Here is a 16,650-nt window from a genome sequence, read left to right as displayed (position 1 = left end):
GGGTGGGGGGTGGTGCGGGAGGGGAAAGAGGCTCTCTGTCCGCGGCGCAGGGGGCTATGACAGCATCACTTTTCGCAGGCAGACAGCGCAGCCAGGCAGGCAGGCAGGCTCCGGTAAAACTGCGCGCTGCCCGGGGAGCAAACGGCGCACAATGTCAGCGCACCTCCGCATCCGTGTCGGCAGTTCACTCCGTGAATATAGTTGTTGGAGTGACGGCAGCGCAGGGGGGGTCGTTTTCTGTCCGCTCAGATGGGAGGTCAATGTACGTGTGGTCTACCGGTGTAAACACCCCCACCCCTTCGTGTTTGTGTGTCAGCTTATTGGAGTGAAACGAGCAATTATAGGGATGATTATGTTGTTCGCACGATGTCCCCACGTGAATGTGGACCGCTGTTAAATCTATCATCCATGAAAGCCTGCCTGATTTACACATTTCCTGGTTTCGCTGAGATGTGCCGGTAGCATCTGTGTTTGTAGAGTACTACATTATAACTACATTACATAAAGTGGTAGGAAAATCCCTGAGAGTAAAGGTAAAATACGCGATAGTTTATTGTGTGTGATGAACATTGGACAGAACTTGATGAATCATAGACAAAACTTGTTTCCAACTGACCAGGTTATTGATTAATTGGGGTTGGCGCCATCTTGTGGTAATCTGCGTGGACAGCAAACTAGAGTTATAATGATGCAAACATACAACCAGGTATAAAACTAGTGAAAGATGTTTAAAAAATGGGTCTCTCAAAATGCATGCTTTAAACTTTTCAACGTACGATAATAATGCAAGACCATAACAATTAAAAACAAAACATAATCATAATGTAAGAAAATCACACCTCGAATTCAACTATTAAAAATACACGCAACATTTTATTAAATGCTAATATGATATTATGTAAGAGCTTGTGTTGTATATTTATTGTGAATCATGTGTATTTTATTCCCATTTTAAGTGCATCTCGCGAGACTTGAGTGTGAACTAATGCCAGCGGAAGTACTATGTGACTCTCTTTTCCGCCGGCCATAGAGGAGCAAACGGCAGGGTAAGAATTCCTGGCAGATTATTTCACTAAAGTTATCACCATCCATCCTCCCTTTAGTGTCACCGTGTATCCATATAAACGTCTGAACACTTCGTGGACATTTTCACTATTAAAATACGGCCAATATTGAACCCATGTTGATGATAGATTGCTTGTTTAAACCTCTCACTGTTTGCTGCCCCGGTTGGGTCCACCAGTCTCCGCATGTCGGCTACGGCTAGTGAAGGTGCTTGATTCCCGGTGCTAGCGACTGATATTCGGCTCCTTAACCGTTAATGGGTTTTCTGTTTTGTTTGCAACTCGCTCGGTTATGTTTCTCAGTTACTGTTGGCACAGACATGCTAACGCTCCAGTCCAGTTATATTATGCTAACTAAGTAGCATCCTCTTGCTAGTTTAGCATCTGAAGTCGAGCCATGACCTAGCTAGCCAGCTAAATTACTGTTTTAATATCGTTCGCTGAGGTGTTGGAGTAGCTGCAATGCTAGTCGCGTTACGGTACTTTTTGTTGTTGTGCAGAGGAACTAAAGTTTCCCAAAGTACTCAAACGTTTGTAGATTAGCATCTTTTTGCTAACTTGCCTCCATATTGTGTAACTCGACGTTTTCAGCAGTTTTTGAGTGACTTGTCAACAGCCGCATGTTTTAAATCCTGTGAACGTGGTCAACTGTTTAATAACCCGTCTAATCTTGTTTGTGCTCAGCATCATGAAGCTGAATCCATTTGTAACGTCCTCCCGCCGCAAGAACCGCAAGAGGCACTTCAATGCCCCCTCACACATCAGGAGGAAGATCATGTCTTCCCCCCTGTCCAAGGAGCTCCGCCAGAAGTACAACGTGAGGTCCATGCCCATCCGCAAAGATGACGAAGTCCAGGTATTGTACTTTTGGATTGCTGAAAGTTTGTCATAGTTGTCTTACAAGAGTAAGCTGCACATGCTTGACTCGACTGTGTTGTTCACAAACAGGTTGTCCGTGGACACTACAAAGGCCAGCAGATTGGCAAAGTGGTGCAGGTCTACAGGAAAAAGTACGTCATCTACATTGAGCGTGTGCAGAGAGAGAAGGCCAACGGAACCACAGTCCATGTCGGTATCCACCCGAGCAAGGTGAGACACGGTTGTGTACATCCTCAAATTCGTGTGCTTCCCTCAGAGGAACAAGAAATCTGCGTAATTGTGTTATTCAAAGTCGATGAATCTCAACCTGTTTAGCCGTGTGTTAAGACGCACACTTTTGAGATGTGTCCCTGTTTGGCAGTTCATTGAGTGAAGTAATTAATAAGTGTTACACAAAGGAGGATACAAGTGTTACTCCTGAGGAGAATTGTATCCTACTTTCCTTCTATTGTTCCTGGAAGTAACAGAAATGTTTTTTATTATGCTTCAGAAGTTGTATGGCTCAGGTGGGATCAGTAGAACAATTGTGAACAATTTAGACAAAAATTGCAGGCCCACACTTTATTTAATTTTTTAACCCAATGTATATCAGGTGAAAGGCTTGCAGTACACAGGGATTATTCGGTTCTTAACACTGTGAAAGAGGTGCAGATTTAAGTTTGTGGCGTTCTGTGAGGCAATTGTGGTGGAGTTGCATTGGACTGCTTAATATTGAGAAGTGTTTCTGATGTTTTACACCACATTTACATCCATAATGTGAGGCGGCTACTTCAGCAATACAAAGTTCTCTTCAACAATAAAATGGTACGTCTCTTACCAGTAGTTGTCGACTATTTCGACACCTTCAACCTCCGATAGGTCCATCGTATAATCCAGATTCGAGCTCTCTTGTTATCAACCTTTAATTTTTGTGTACGTAACTACGAAGTGTTTGTTAAAATGAAAATCCAGTTTAAATGAAGGTAGTGTTTATTACAGGGTTCTTTTAGAAGCCCATTTCACACAGGACATCCTGACTCGTCACAGCAGAAAAGACACAGGTGTCAATTAAATTATTGATGGCTGCATTCCATTTGCTTCAGGTTGTAGGTATTATTATGCTTGTTGGCTTACTGAGAGACTTGGACAGACTTTAACCCACACAGTAACGTGTGCTTTTCCTCCTACTTTGCAAAAGGCCTGTTGGATGTTTTTTCCGTATTTGATGCAAGGGTCTAAGAACAGAGGGTGTTGTATTCCTAACAGATTGTAAAGCCCCCTGAGGCAGATGTACAGGACTGTCTCAGAAACTTAGAATATTGTGATAATCCCCATACGTGTGATTTAGTTTACTGAACCAAGCTGAGTGTTTTTCAAGGCTCAGGAAACCCTTGCAGGTGTTTCGAGTTAATTAAGACGATTCAAGTGATTAGTTGAATACCCTACTAGTATACTTTTTCATGATATTCTAATATTTAGAGATAGGATATTTGAGTTTTCTTAAGCTGTAAGCCATAATCAGCAATATTAAAAGAATAAAAGGCTTGCAATATTTCAGTTGATTTGTAATGAATCCAGAATGCATGACATTTTTGTTTTTTTAATTGCATTACACAAAATAAAGAACTTTATCACAATATTCTAATTTTCTGAGACAGTCCTGTATATTGGGTCATTTATACAAAGTTGACTTGACTAACGGGATGAACTGTTGCCCTGTGACAGTCTTATTGTTCAACCCACTGCAGCAAACCTGTTTGTCCTTTTTCACCGTGCTGCTGTGGTGTTTATTTGACCCCACCACAGCGTTTCCTTGTATTTAATTAAGTACAAATGTGTGTTCAGTACAGTGCGCAGATATTTTTGTAATCATGATCAAATTTTAAAAGTGTTGCGCTGTCAGAAAGATGGCAATATATCTGACATCTTAACATGAAAAATTGGGCGTCAGGGAAATGATGTCCGTTAGCTTTGACTGTTTGAGCACCAAGCATCATTGCAGTAAATAGTCCACCTCTTGTGCCACTGGATGGTCACCGACCTCCCGGTGTTGGTTAGCCTGAATATTCCTGCTAACGGACATTAGCCAGGAGCAGATTGGGTGGCGGAATAGCCTTAGGTCCTAGCTGGGTTAGCTTAGCTTCCATCTTTGTTCTCCTCCCTTTTACCCCGCTCTAAGTCTGGCTACGTTGAGCGTGGCCGGTGATCGTCTCATGGTCTGCTCCCCACATATTATATTCAATCCAGACACATTCCGCAATATGCCAGAACTGCAGAAAATTGAGACTAAATTGTAGTGAACTACAATGCAATGCAGCCATAATTGTTATTAATGACACCTCCACTTTTCTGGTTGTGGCATCTTTAGCTGCAGTGAAAAGGTTTACTTGACATTAGTGTGTAACTCTATTGACAGCAGTATGTAATGTTGTGACCTAAATATACATATCTTTGTAGTGTTCATGCACATTATGAGCAAACAATTAAAGCCCAACATCTATCAAACATGTCAGACCTTTGAAACTCCTCCTGGTCTGAATGCTAGGTTGTGGGTGCCGTTTGTGTTGCATTTGATTTAAAGTTGTGTATTTGTAGTGGTTGATCAACAGACTGCAGAATGCCCACTGATAACTCGTCCAGTTGTTAGAATATGTGTTGACATAACTTTATTGTTAAAAGGAGTTGTGAAGTCACCGGATTAGTTTCAGCCATTCTTTGTTTTTCTTTATTACTGATATTACCGCCAAAGAGGCATCCTATGACCTGCTCACCAACCTACTATGTTTTTTCTTTTGCAGGTGGTCATCACCAGGCTAAAGCTGGACAAGGACCGCAAGAAGATCCTGGAGCGCAAGGCCAAGTCTCGCGCCGATGGAAAGGAGAAGGGCAAATACAAGGAGGAGACCATTGAGAAGATGCAGGAGTGAAAATGATCTTTCGTATCAATAAACTGTATAAATGGAACATACTTTGTCTGTCTTGTTTTAGTTGTGGAGGTGGGAATGTTTTCTTTGCACTCAAATATATATATTTGTAGGTCAAAGAATTTCTATTTAAATTGTGCACATCTTGTTCAAGGTATTTTTTATTACCTGTCATAGATTTGATCATTATGAACGGTCTGTACGTAGCCCACAAACACCACACTGGTGCGCTGCTGTTCATCCAGTGCTCAAATGATTGTTGCGCCAGCCGCAGGTGTAGGGAACTGTTTCTATTTATAAATTTCTGCCGGCAGATGTTTGCTCTCCAGAGAATCTAATTGAAAGGTGATGAATTGTGCTCCTCTGTTTGAGGTGTGCATGTATAGATGCAGAGGTGTCAAAACTGAGCTGACAAGATGATGCAAAGGCCCAGGTGTGATATTTGCATAGAAATGATATTTCATTGAAATTGGCCTCTTGTCAGAAATGGGTAAACAAGGAAGTTGTCTGAATGAAATGCTCCTGGTGGATTCATGAATGTATCGCTGAATTGCTCATATTATTTATATACGAAAAGGGAGTATCGATCTAAAACTATAGTGGGCTATTTTGCTTCCGTAACATGTTTTTCAGGTTAGTGAAAAGACAACATTCAAAATACATATTTAGGTGTTTACTTTAACACGTCTATTTCTCCTAGATTATCTAAACAAATTAACAATACAGATAAGGCCTCATTTGCATTTTCCAAATCTATTAACATTTTTGTATCCAAATCACTTGGAAGTGTTTTTCAAAATATATATAATTTTATAATCAATATATTTATAGACTGTTCTCTCTAAATGACAAATCTCCACTTCATTACTTACAAAACCTTCAAGCTTCATTCCTATCTATAGCACATATTTAATAAAATTGTCTTATCTGTACATTTAAACATTCCATTTCAGAAAACCTGTAATACATAAAAGTAGCCGTCTTAATGTAAGTAATCAACTGGGGAAGTTCATTCATATTTATTAGTTCAAATGTTTTCGCTATTAACATTTGAAGGTAAAGTTTCTATTAAAAGTAGAAGTAAATCAGATTTAAGTCATCCTTTGCCACAGTGTTATTAACAGCAGGGGCCTGTGTGGTACGAATCATTCTGTAATTCTATTAAATGAACGACAGGTGGCACTTTTTTACCGCAGACTGAACCTTCCCAAATTCTAGGAACTCTGATATGAAATACTACGTGACAGAAATGTCCGAGTGAAGTGTCCAAGCAACATACCTTACCAAGTTTGTTTAACAAATTCTGCTACTTCTCCAAGAAAAATATGAATGATATTGATATAGTACAAGCTAATTTACTACTTTCTCGTCACTGTTGAATGTCATAATACATCAAATACTTCGCTGATCTACTGGGGGAACTGTTAGATTGTCATTGTTGCATCTTTAAGCAGATGTTTTCCATGTCTAGCACTTGACAGAAAGACTCATTTTACTTCCGCCCTCTGTGGTTAACGGTCACGTGATACGTGCTCGCTGTCGCACTGTGGATCCTGTCTGGCAGCTGGACTCTACTGAACTCGTCTAAAGTTTGTGCTTCGGAGTTATTGTTGGTTTTAAAGAAAAACACCACCATGGTGGCCCTCGGCTTTGTGATCGCTATGTCCGTGGTGACTCTGTTTTGGGGCATTGTTGGAGGAGTGGTGCCCTGGTTTATCCCCAAAGGACCCAACAGAGGGTGAGTTTGTTAGCTTCACTTCAGCTAGTTAGCTAAGTAAAGTTTGTAATGTTGTCCCGTGACTCTTTGGATACAAGTAGCTGCACCGTGTACACAGCGGAGACACTTTTTAGAAACGATTTCTGAACGTTACTTGAACAATTGTATGAAATGTAAACCAATTGTGGGCGAACTGAACTCGCTAAAGTAAGCGTTAGCTAACTGAAGCCAATTTGACAGCCACTTGTTCCCTCTTTTATTCTGGGGTTATTGACACATGGCTAATACAAATATATTCTGTCTATTCACACATATTTAGATCAAGAGTAAGTACACTCCATCTCTGGAAAATGAGCAGAATGAAACTTCCCTTATTTGCCTGTTGGTCACTCGCATCACGAGATCAAGCCGTTAACAGCCCTGTGATGTGTTTCAGACCCATGTATAGTCGCTAGATGTTAAGTTTACCACTTTTAAATGTTCCTCCTATTCCCACAGAGTGGTTGTCACGATGCTGGTGCTGACTGCAGTCTGCTGCTACCTGTTGTGAGTATCATCATCCTGGAAATGTACCAGGAGTTCTTTAACACTATGTTGTGACACATGTTCACCAATTACACACATTTAATCAGGTTCATAATGTATATCTCTGAAATGATCACGATTAATCCAATTTATATACAAGTTATTGACATTTGTTTGGATAATCAATTAACATTAATAATTTAAGTAGTTTGATAAGCAAAAATTACTTTATAAATGAATATAAATGTAACGACTTGCTGCTTTTCTTTGTCTTATTGATTCATTTTGGACTGTTGAAGATGTTGCCTTTAGAAAATTGTACTGGGCATTATTTTCTAACATGATTTTTGTCTGCAACATTAATAATGTGCACCATAAATAATAAAACAGAGTACACAAGTGGACGTTCATTTGTATAGCTGACACCGTGGAGATAAATGTTTCTCCTCCCTTACTTTTTATTAATGTGTGCATTAGTGTCATAATGCAACAAAGCTCGTCATTGCGGTTCGTACATCCATTTAGTAGTTCTGTCTTGTGATGAATTATTTATATTCACAATAATGGTGAACTGTGGTGTCATGTTGCACGTGAGATGGACAAAAGAGCACAGCAGACACAAAGTAGTGTTGGAGCCAAGTGAAGTTATTTCAGTTTGATGTTGAAAATGAGCCTAAATTCAGAATTAGCTTCTTTTTTTTTTTAGAATAAGAAATTAAGCTTTAAAATGTCTGTTTTCAATTGCACAGTTTTGTTGCAGAGTTGTTTTGTATTGACACACGTGATCTTAATATCCTGTCTGTCCATCAGCTGGTTGATAGCGATTCTGGCCCAGCTGAACCCACTGTTTGGACCCACTCTGTCCAATGACACCATCTGGTACCTGAACTATCACTGGCAGTAATGTACTCTTCCTGACCATGCAGGTAAACTTCCTCCTCTGAAAGACGTTTGATGCTGTGCCTTTTCTACCGCTCATAGAGACTGTATATGATTATTGTTTGTTTTTCTAAATCTTTGTTTGTTGTAACTTCTGCCAGCAGGTGGGGGACCTCACATGGCTGCAGACCAATAGATGTTTCTTCTAATTTCATGCAGAGATCATTTCCTTCTGAATCGCCTTAAACTCAGACCCCTGTGTGATTACTGAGTGACGCCCACACTGGTGCCTTGTACAAAAAACCTTTTCCCAAAGGACTTCTGAGAGATCTCACTGAATGTGCTTTATGTTAAATTAAAACAACCTTGTTGTTTGGATTATATGTTGTGTATATCCTGTTTATTGTTATTGTTAATATGAATGACCGTGCCTCATGATGTGTGTTTGATGTGATCTCGTTTTGTCTCATAATATTAGTGATGGATGTAATACATTTAGTGGTTGTTAATAATAAACCAATAATCAACTCCATTGGTCCGTAACTTTTGTAATTTGTGTTTCCTATTTTATGTTTACCTTTTAAGTGTTGACTGTTAGGACTTCATTTTCCTAGTCAGTAATGTCATTGTAGATATAATTTGTCCTCATTATGTTGACATGTAAAGATGTATGCATTTTATTACCATATATGTCATTATTAGGCTGTTGAAAGTTATTTATTTCAGACTGCATATAAAAAACATTTAATTATTTATTGTTTTATATAGAGAATGTTATTTATTTATTTTATTCAGGCTGGTTTGTTTTTAATAGCATTATTTGTAACGGTTCGGTTTGTATGGACAAAGTTGACAGTCGACGTTCAAAACGGGCTTCCCGCTTTCCGTAGTTTGAGTCGACTACCTTGGCAAAATGGCGTCCTCAGATGTCCACGTCCGAATATGTGAACAAGAAATACTCAAATATGACCTGGAAATCAAAGCGCTCATCCAGGTGCGAGTATATATTTGGTAAGACTACTTAGCGCCATATCGAGACACGCTGGTGTTTGAGCTTGTCATTCAAAGGAATCGTGTTGTTGTCTGACAGCGTTCGTGCTACCCGGTCCCCGCTGCAGACAGCCGGTGCACCGGCAGCTCGAGCCGCTCTGTCAGGATGAGCTGCCGCTATCAGCAGAGCAAAAGTGCTGCAGCAGTATCTCTGAAATGTGCCTAATGTCCTCACTGATAAGCTAATTGGACCAAGTGGGAAATCAAAACTGCCAGTAAAAGAAGAGGAAAACCGGACTAACGTCACCAGTGTCGTAAATTGGCTATAATGAAAGTTTACGTTATTTAATTCTGTCAGTGAGAGACTATTCATATTTAAACTGATCTCCAGTAGGATCGATAACACTAATATTTACCAAGCTTGATTAGCCTTTTCCCACTAATCATTATTATATTATATATATATTTTGTATATTTAATAATTGAGTTCCCACTGATGCTTTTCTTGACTGATTTAGCCACTTAACGGCAATCGATTTAATATAATTAAGACACATTTTGATAATCAGTTAATGGTTGAAAGTAATTATTTAAGCAAAAATACAAAATATTTACTCACCCTTTTCTCTATATTTATCAAATACCTTTTGTGTTTTACCTGTTCTTTAGGGGAAGAAACAAGGCCTCTTTGGACTGTGGGAAATTGCGATTAATTGATAATGTAAATGATAATTACAGGCCTAGAGTTGCTTTATTTTCTGAGCACATTTGGTGGACAGATTATTGCCACCTAGCAGAATGATGCACCTCTTGCCTACAAAGTCCCAATGGTAGTTCACTGTAACTGTGCAGCATGTCGATACCACTAACCTCACCTTATTACAGTGACAATACAAACACATCTGCACGTGTCTTTTTCATCCTTGTCTTGATGTCTCACCAGGACGTCACTGAGTGCTCAGGCCCTGAAAGCAAGCTGACCGAACTGAACGCAGATGTGAAAAAGAGTTTCCACAATCTCAGGTTGTGTATTCAGGTGAGAAACACACTTTTTTTTAAATGTCTCTGCAAACATGACAGAACCCCCATTATGGGCTGTGCATCAACCACTTTCAATGACTGTAAATGACTTTCAGAAAACATTTGTGCCACTTTGACAGGATTTTGAGCAGATAGCTATGGAGCAGGACAAAGAGTCAGACAAGCAAGCGCTGATCAGTCAGGTAGAGGGACACAGGAAACAGATGCTGAGGTAATGGCTATACATTTTAAAATGTGTTGCTACTCCCTGGCTTGTATAAATGTGAACTGTTGTCCAAGCATGTGCAAATCGCCAGCTTAAACTTGCATAACGTCTACTTTAATGAAAATAGTCATACATATTATCTATGTCTGTTTTTGCAGTAACCAGACAGGATGGAGGAAAGCCAACCTGGCCAGCAAACTGTCCATAGACAATATGGAAAAGCAGGCACTTCTTAATGGAGCAGATAGTGGTGTGAGGCAGAGGTGAGCTGATGTGTGCTATACTTCCTCTTAAATGAGATGATCAGCTTAATGTCTTGGCAAAGTATTTTGGGAACAACAAACCAAATCCTCTCAAAGTTGTATTTAGAAAAGTGCATTGTTTGTACATCCTTCTATAGAATACATTAGTTTAGTTTTGGGACTTCTATAGTTGTGTCTGCTGTCTTGTTCTCAGGAAGATGACCAAAGAGGGCCTGGCCCAGACCACCAGTGACATTACAGAGAATCTCATGAGCATCAGCCGGATGATGGCGCAGCAGGTTCAGCAGAGCGAGGAGACCATGACGTCACTAGGTTGGTGAAGGGAACACCTGATGTAAAGACTGTGTTAACACTGTGGTGCCTGCAGTGGATACATACTCTAGGTTGAGGTAAAAACGTCATGGCATCAATGTCTATCCGTTTATGTTAACTGTGTATCTCTTCTTCGCAGCAACCTCCTCGAGGACAATCCAAGAGACCAATGAGGATTTTAAGACCATGACGGGGACCATCCAGCTCGGGAGGAAACTCATCACCAAGTACAACCGCAGAGAGCTCACTGATAAACTGCTCATCTTCCTGGCGATCGCCCTCTTCCTCGCCACAGTTCTCTACATCCTCAAGAAGAGACTGTTCCCCTTCCTATAGACCAGGTACCTTTCTGAGGAGCTCTACCATTACCACATACTGTACTCTCCAGCGCAATTGATTTTAAACAACCCTGACTGCTGCGTGTCATATTACACACACATTTACACACACCAGCGTCTGCCCGGTGGAATGTGGACTGCTCACTCTGCTGAACTTTGACGCTGCCGAGGGTGAAATATTGTCCACAAAGGGTGAAGATAAACCTCTAGTTCCATGCGCTCGTTTTTTTATTTATGGAGGTTTTGGTTCAACATACAAAGGGAATCATTCATTTTCGTGAGGGGAAAAAAAACCCGTACGTGTTGTAGACACAAAATGTGTCAGACGTCCATCCTTGGTTGGTGTGACAGTGATGCTGTGCATTGCTTTGAATGAAGTCAATTGTGAAAGGAATGGACGACGCATAATGATCATTTATTTTTTACATTCCTGTGGAAGATATCGGTACGGTTTTGTTTTAATTGCCATACAGTGTGTGTTTGTGTGTGTCTGTTTGTTAGTACTGAAATTAATTCTTAGACACCTAAAATACTCTCTTACCTTACTTCAGATGTTCAACAAGCTTTTATTGGCCTGCATGTCATTTAAGCCACGTTATCGTACTATATTATTATTAATCAACAGTACTGGTAAATGTCACAATATTGAGGACGTATATTGTGGGAAAAATATTAGGAGATATTCCTATATATTCCTTACTAACAGATGTTTTAACTGTTTTTCATCACCTGATATTAACTGTGCAAATGATGTACAAGCACTATGTTTAATTGTTATTTATGAGGTTTAGTGTGAAGTATAATTTATTACAGCATTATAGTGACTTAATGCTACTTATTACAAATAGAATATTAAAACAGCTTTTAACTTTGAAAACAAGCCCTTCTGCAGTCGCTCAGTTTGTGTTTCACCAGCTGGATAATCAGAGCAGTGTTTCTACTTCACATTGTCTATATATGTTTTATTCATTTAGCGCACAAACAAAAAAGAAAAAAACATCAAAAATCGAGTGTGCACACCTCCCTCCATCTCCGCCCGCGTCAGCTTGGCTCTGGTCTGCATGCAGCGGAGCAGAAAAGCTCAGAGGAGCAGCCGTGTTCATCACACTGGCAGAGATAGAGCAGCATGCACCCCTGCCTTTCTTCAGATAAGACCCGGAAAAGCAGATTATTCCGACCCGTTTCCCCTCTCCCTTTTCCAGTGTGGGTGGAGGGTGAGGGGGGGGGGATATTTTTAGGCCTGTGTGGTGCTGTTATCTGACATCGCCTTTTCAACACCTCGGAGGAGAGGGTGGCCAGAGGAGCTATACATGACCTTGCTACCCTCTCTGCAATTGCCTGGCATTGCCATTTTTGTTTGATATGTGTTCATGTTGTCCGTATTGATCATCAATAAACATAAAGTCCTCTGGCTTGGATGTTTGACATGTTTCTCGACCGTGTGTTGTTTAAAAAGAGATGGGACGACAGAGTGTGTGTGGAGAGACCTGAGAGATGGCTAAGCGTCTCTTACTCCTGTAAAGTGGTGGCAGTTGGGCACAGCCAGCCTGTTTATAACTGCACACTTAGACAAGGCCTCTGGCTCTCTGTCAAGCAAATTGGACTATTCTTGCATTTAGCACTGTGATAGTGTCAATCAAGTGGACTGGGGTTGTATCTGGACAAGTGGACTGCGGTCTCAGGGGGAGCGTAAACTGCACCACACTGATGCCATAAACAACCAGACGGAATCCCTCCAGCTCCGCATTCATGTAGTCATTTCTAGAGCTGAAGTTGTTCAGTTATTTATCTGTTATATTCATTATCTGTACGTTCTCACTGTTAAACTTGGTCAATTCTCAAATACATCACAGTAACGATTTAGCAAAGACAGATTTTTCAAAACAGGATTCTTTAATAATCAAGTATACTGTTCAACAATAGATTAATATGTTGGATCAGGTAACATCTTCAATTTGTACAGAGAAAAAGGTCGCTGACTTTCAGGATGGCTTTTGCCAGATTGTATATAAAATGTTTGTACACAAAATACAGTAAATGAAAATCAAAACGTTTGTGGTTTCACTGAGTTAAAAACAGCATTTCCTCAGCAGAGCTTCATTTAATAACATGTATAGCAGGTCAAGGTCACGGCTCACAGCCATCTCTGTCCCAGCAGCTTTAAACATGCGTGGAGAGCGAACACGCGGCTGACAGCGGCTTGTTAAAAGTGTAAACGTTTTACAACCTTTTAACCTTGTTTAAGCATATTGAAGGAAGCTTCCTAATAGCCACTTGAACATTTTAACCATGACACAAACCACATGAGGGCCGACAGATTTTATGGTCCAGTTCAACCATTATGTGACAATAGTTCACTATGACATATTATATACTTTTGTTTTATATTTTTTATATTTTCTTTTATGATTTAGGGATTGAAAGTCGGAGGCAAATTATTACGTTAAACAACTTAAAGCATTAGGATTAAATAGTTGCATGTCAGCAATATTGACAAATAATAATAATAATAGCCTTGTAGAATTAATTATTTTAGATCATCTTAATTTACAATTGGTTGAATTTTTCATCTTAGCCCACTGAAAATACTTTCTCATTTTTAAAAGTAAAATATTTAGTCATTGATTGAAGGGAGGGGGGAAGCATTAATAAAATGAGAATAAAAAATAACTTTATTTAAGTTTGCCGAATAGTTTTTTTTATTTTGCTCATGTCACTGAAATAAATATAAATGTAGATCATTCAACGGTGCTGATAACTAAAACAAACAAACTACAAACAGTAAATAGTTAAATATGAGTAGTTACAAAAATGCATGCAGTCATAAAATAATCCCGTTAAACTGAATAGGGAACACACGTGTTTAATAGGTTACCATGTCCTAATGCCATGTAACGAAGACACCCCATTGCTGGAGGAAAATGTGTTCTGCACATTATTCAGGTCCCCTACCCCAAAGTTCATGTAATTCCCGTTGCTGGACGATCCTTGCATAGTTTGCATTGTGCCTGCAGGATAATTACACGCATAGTTTGTGTTGCAGCTGGGGCCGGTGTAATTACTGAAAGCTGGATAGTTGTTATAAGAGAAGTGGCTGATGTGACCCATACTGTAGGAGGGGTTGTACGCGGCTGTGTCTCCCGCCAGGCAAGGCTTCCCGTCCCGCACCAGCACGGGCACCGACACCCTCCTGGGCGGCGGCAGGGACACCATCTCCAGGCTCTGGTCCTGCCTCTGCCGCTTGCACTTGTACCTCCTGTTCTGGAACCAGATCTTCACCTGGGTCGGGGTGAGTTTGAGCGCCCCGGCTAAGTGGTCCCTCTCCGGGGCGGACAGGTATCGTTGCTGCTTGAAGCGGCGCTCCAGCTCGTACACCTGCGCCTGCGAAAAGAGCACGCGCGGTTTCCTGCGTCTCCGGGGCTTGGCTCGGTCTGGGTCGTCGGTTTTTATGTCCTCCGCGGCCTCGGTCGGAGGACTGAACTCCTCTGATCACACCAGACAGAAAGAAAGGATGAACAAAATATATGCATATATCTGCAAAAGTTACTTGTTAAGAAAGAGGCTGGATGGATATTTATTTTCATCACTCGGCCTAGAGCTATGTTTACTATACTGCTGACCAATAATAATAATATTAGTAGTAGCCTATATAATATGTTGTAACATATTACTTAGCCTATGGTTAATTTGTGCCAATGTTAGTAATTCAGTTCCCTTGGCCGCCCATGATGCATTCAATGTGCTTTGGAAAATAAATCTAGCAGGCCTACAAGAAAATGATAACCATAAACTCAACTTTTATATATTTTGTAACTTTGAAAACATCCGGTTTAAAGCCTGTTTTATATAAGAGTTTCTCCTTTATGAATTCTTATTGCTTTAGTGGAGTTGTTGCATCTGATGCGTTTCGCACAAATCAAAAGAGCACGAGCCTGTCTGTGGGCCTCATTTCTGCACACAGGCCTGCAAAAATAAATTGTGTCCTCCTCAGCTCACCTTTTCTACGTTTCGCCTCGAACGCGTCTGATTCCCCATCCTTAACTATATCCATCTCCATGAGGGATTTCCCATAAAAGGCAGTGGCGAAGTTGAGTGCATTGCCTCTGCCGGCTCTGGAGTCGTGGAGGTCTTCTGCAAACAGCGAGGCGGCGGCGGACGACATGTCCCGGAAAGGCTCCTGCTTCAGGCGGGCCAGCATGCAGGAGGAGGAAGAGGAGGTCGGCACGGTGCAGCAGTCCATACGAGAAGAACCGTCCAGAGAAGACACCGTAACGTCATGACTCTGCTCCAGGTTTAATATATCCTTTACAGAGAAGGGAGTGGACGTGCTGCTGGGACTGGGAAACATTGCCAAGAACTGGAAAAAAAAAATCTATTAACCTGTCATATGGACGTAACAAAGAATACGTCAACAAACTCCCTCTCCTTCCTGGCAATATTTACTGGATTTAAGTATTAGTTTGGTGGAGCAGACTGATCTTGAGTGAAGTGTGCATTTTGAATGTCAACTCTGTCTCCAAACTTTTTTCTTGGCCTCCCTCTCCTCCTGGTGACGCAGGGAGGGAGGGGTGAGCCAGTGGGACACTCTGCATGGAGCCACTGGTACTACTCCCATTTCGTGACGTAAAGTAATGTCTGGTACATATACATCTACATCTACAATCACCAAATGTACCAGCCCAGACCAAATTACTCTCTTTCCAAAGCAAATTAACTTGTTAGAAGCATTTTCTAAACCAGCTTGATCCTGGTGGAATATAATCATGCATTGTTTGAGGATAGACTTGTTTCCAAAACTTCATAAATTGAGTGAAACTTAATAAATATCTTTTTACATTAATATATTTCAGTTTTCCAGTCATTACGCACAATGTAAATGCGTTTACAGTCAATTCTACAAGCCCAGCCTTTAGACGGATGTTTACACACACATTCAAGTAGCAAGATAAATGATTTATCCAACTCCGTGAGCATCAACGATCTATAATAGCGACCAATGAGTCATAACGTGCATCATTTAGGGCACTGGGAAGAATTATAAAACTGCTTGATGCGTCTGATAAGCTTGGTCGTGCGCGCGCCTGCGTGCGTGTGTTTGGGGGGTGTCGGCCCGTCCCTCATCCGATGGGAAACGGAGCAGACGAGCGCCAAGAAAGAGGGGAGCAGACAACAGGTTTTAGGTCCCTCAACACGGAACCTGAAACCAGGAGCGACACACTCTGCTGTCTGCCTCCAAGAGATTCTGGAGCCACTGTCTGCGTTATCAGGACTTGATAACAGACGACAACAAACCTGCACACACACACACACACACACACACACACACACTCCCACCCACGCTGCAGGCCCTAAAGCGGTGTCATATATGACACCCACGTTTTTAACCGATAAAACAGCCCAATTGTATTTGCTTTTACGCTTTTGATTTAGCAAATTTCACTGACTTCTTGTTCAATTCCAAGACCAGCAATCAGGTGTAAATTCCACTGAAAAAAAAGAGACTTCTCTCGCCTCCTTGCATTCGTGCATTCTTC

General features: G+C 40.9%; 4 protein-coding genes across 5 annotated transcripts; 3 read left to right on the top strand and 1 right to left on the bottom strand.

The window, feature by feature from the left end:
- Positions 1 to 977: 977 nt before the first annotated feature.
- On the top strand, positions 978 to 4,886 carry rpl26 (ribosomal protein L26). The gene is made up of 4 exons (XM_079167704.1): positions 978 to 1,046; positions 1,749 to 1,920; positions 2,013 to 2,153; positions 4,721 to 4,886. Exons 2-4 carry the CDS (start codon positions 1,753 to 1,755, stop codon positions 4,847 to 4,849), a joined length of 438 nt encoding a protein of 145 aa, XP_079023830.1. The 5' UTR covers positions 978 to 1,046; positions 1,749 to 1,752; the 3' UTR covers positions 4,850 to 4,886.
- A 1,489-nt stretch (positions 4,887 to 6,375) lies between these two features.
- atp6v0e1 (ATPase H+ transporting V0 subunit e1) lies at positions 6,376 to 8,493 on the top strand. 2 transcript variants are annotated; one of them, XM_079167036.1, is made up of 4 exons: positions 6,376 to 6,584; positions 7,062 to 7,109; positions 7,899 to 8,014; positions 8,132 to 8,493. In XM_079167036.1, exons 1-3 carry the CDS (start codon positions 6,481 to 6,483, stop codon positions 7,990 to 7,992), a joined length of 246 nt encoding a protein of 81 aa, XP_079023162.1. In that variant the 5' UTR covers positions 6,376 to 6,480; the 3' UTR covers positions 7,993 to 8,014; positions 8,132 to 8,493. The 2 variants fall into 2 exon arrangements, with proteins under 2 accessions (XP_079023162.1, XP_079023161.1); XM_079167035.1 differs by having other exon boundaries at positions 6,377 to 6,584; positions 8,129 to 8,493.
- Positions 8,494 to 8,880: 387 nt separating this feature from the next.
- LOC306702292 (vesicle transport protein SEC20-like) lies at positions 8,881 to 11,206 on the top strand (the record flags this gene model as incomplete). The annotated part of the gene is made up of 5 exons (XM_079167873.1): positions 8,881 to 8,961; positions 9,901 to 9,993; positions 10,118 to 10,209; positions 10,660 to 10,778; positions 10,918 to 11,206. The coding sequence occupies 5 exons, from the start codon at positions 8,881 to 8,883 to the stop codon at positions 11,112 to 11,114; spliced, it is 582 nt and encodes a 193-aa protein (XP_079023999.1). The 3' UTR covers positions 11,115 to 11,206.
- Positions 11,207 to 13,987: 2,781 nt separating this feature from the next.
- Positions 13,988 to 15,464, bottom strand: nkx2.5 (NK2 homeobox 5; the record flags this gene model as incomplete). Its single annotated transcript, XM_079167094.1, has 2 exons — positions 13,988 to 14,601; positions 15,113 to 15,464. The coding sequence occupies 2 exons, from the start codon at positions 15,462 to 15,464 to the stop codon at positions 13,988 to 13,990; spliced, it is 966 nt and encodes a 321-aa protein (XP_079023220.1).
- Between the last annotated feature and the right edge of the window lie 1,186 nt (positions 15,465 to 16,650).

The sequence above is a fragment of the Pholis gunnellus genome (assembly GCF_910591455.1).
Source record: "Pholis gunnellus genome assembly, chromosome: 10".
Classification (NCBI taxonomy): domain Eukaryota; kingdom Metazoa; phylum Chordata; class Actinopteri; order Perciformes; family Pholidae; genus Pholis; species Pholis gunnellus.
Note: the sequence above shows the minus strand (reverse complement) of the source record. Positions and strands in the feature narration are given on the sequence as shown.

Bases quoted from the DNA above. Each gene is read 5' to 3' on its own strand.
- rpl26 (XM_079167704.1), top strand. From the start codon at position 1,753: ATGAAGCTGAATCCATTTGTAACGTCCTCCCGCCGCAAGAACCGCAAG. The intron at 1,921-2,012 runs GTATTGTACTTT...GTTCACAAACAG, and splicing joins GCAAAGATGACGAAGTCCAG to GTTGTCCGTGGACACTACAA. The intron at 2,154-4,720 runs GTGAGACACGGT...TTTCTTTTGCAG, and splicing joins TCGGTATCCACCCGAGCAAG to GTGGTCATCACCAGGCTAAA.
- atp6v0e1 (XM_079167036.1), top strand. From the start codon at position 6,481: ATGGTGGCCCTCGGCTTTGTGATCGCTATGTCCGTGGTGACTCTGTTT. The intron at 6,585-7,061 runs GTGAGTTTGTTA...CTATTCCCACAG, and splicing joins CCCAAAGGACCCAACAGAGG to AGTGGTTGTCACGATGCTGG. The intron at 7,110-7,898 runs GTGAGTATCATC...TCTGTCCATCAG, and splicing joins GCAGTCTGCTGCTACCTGTT to CTGGTTGATAGCGATTCTGG.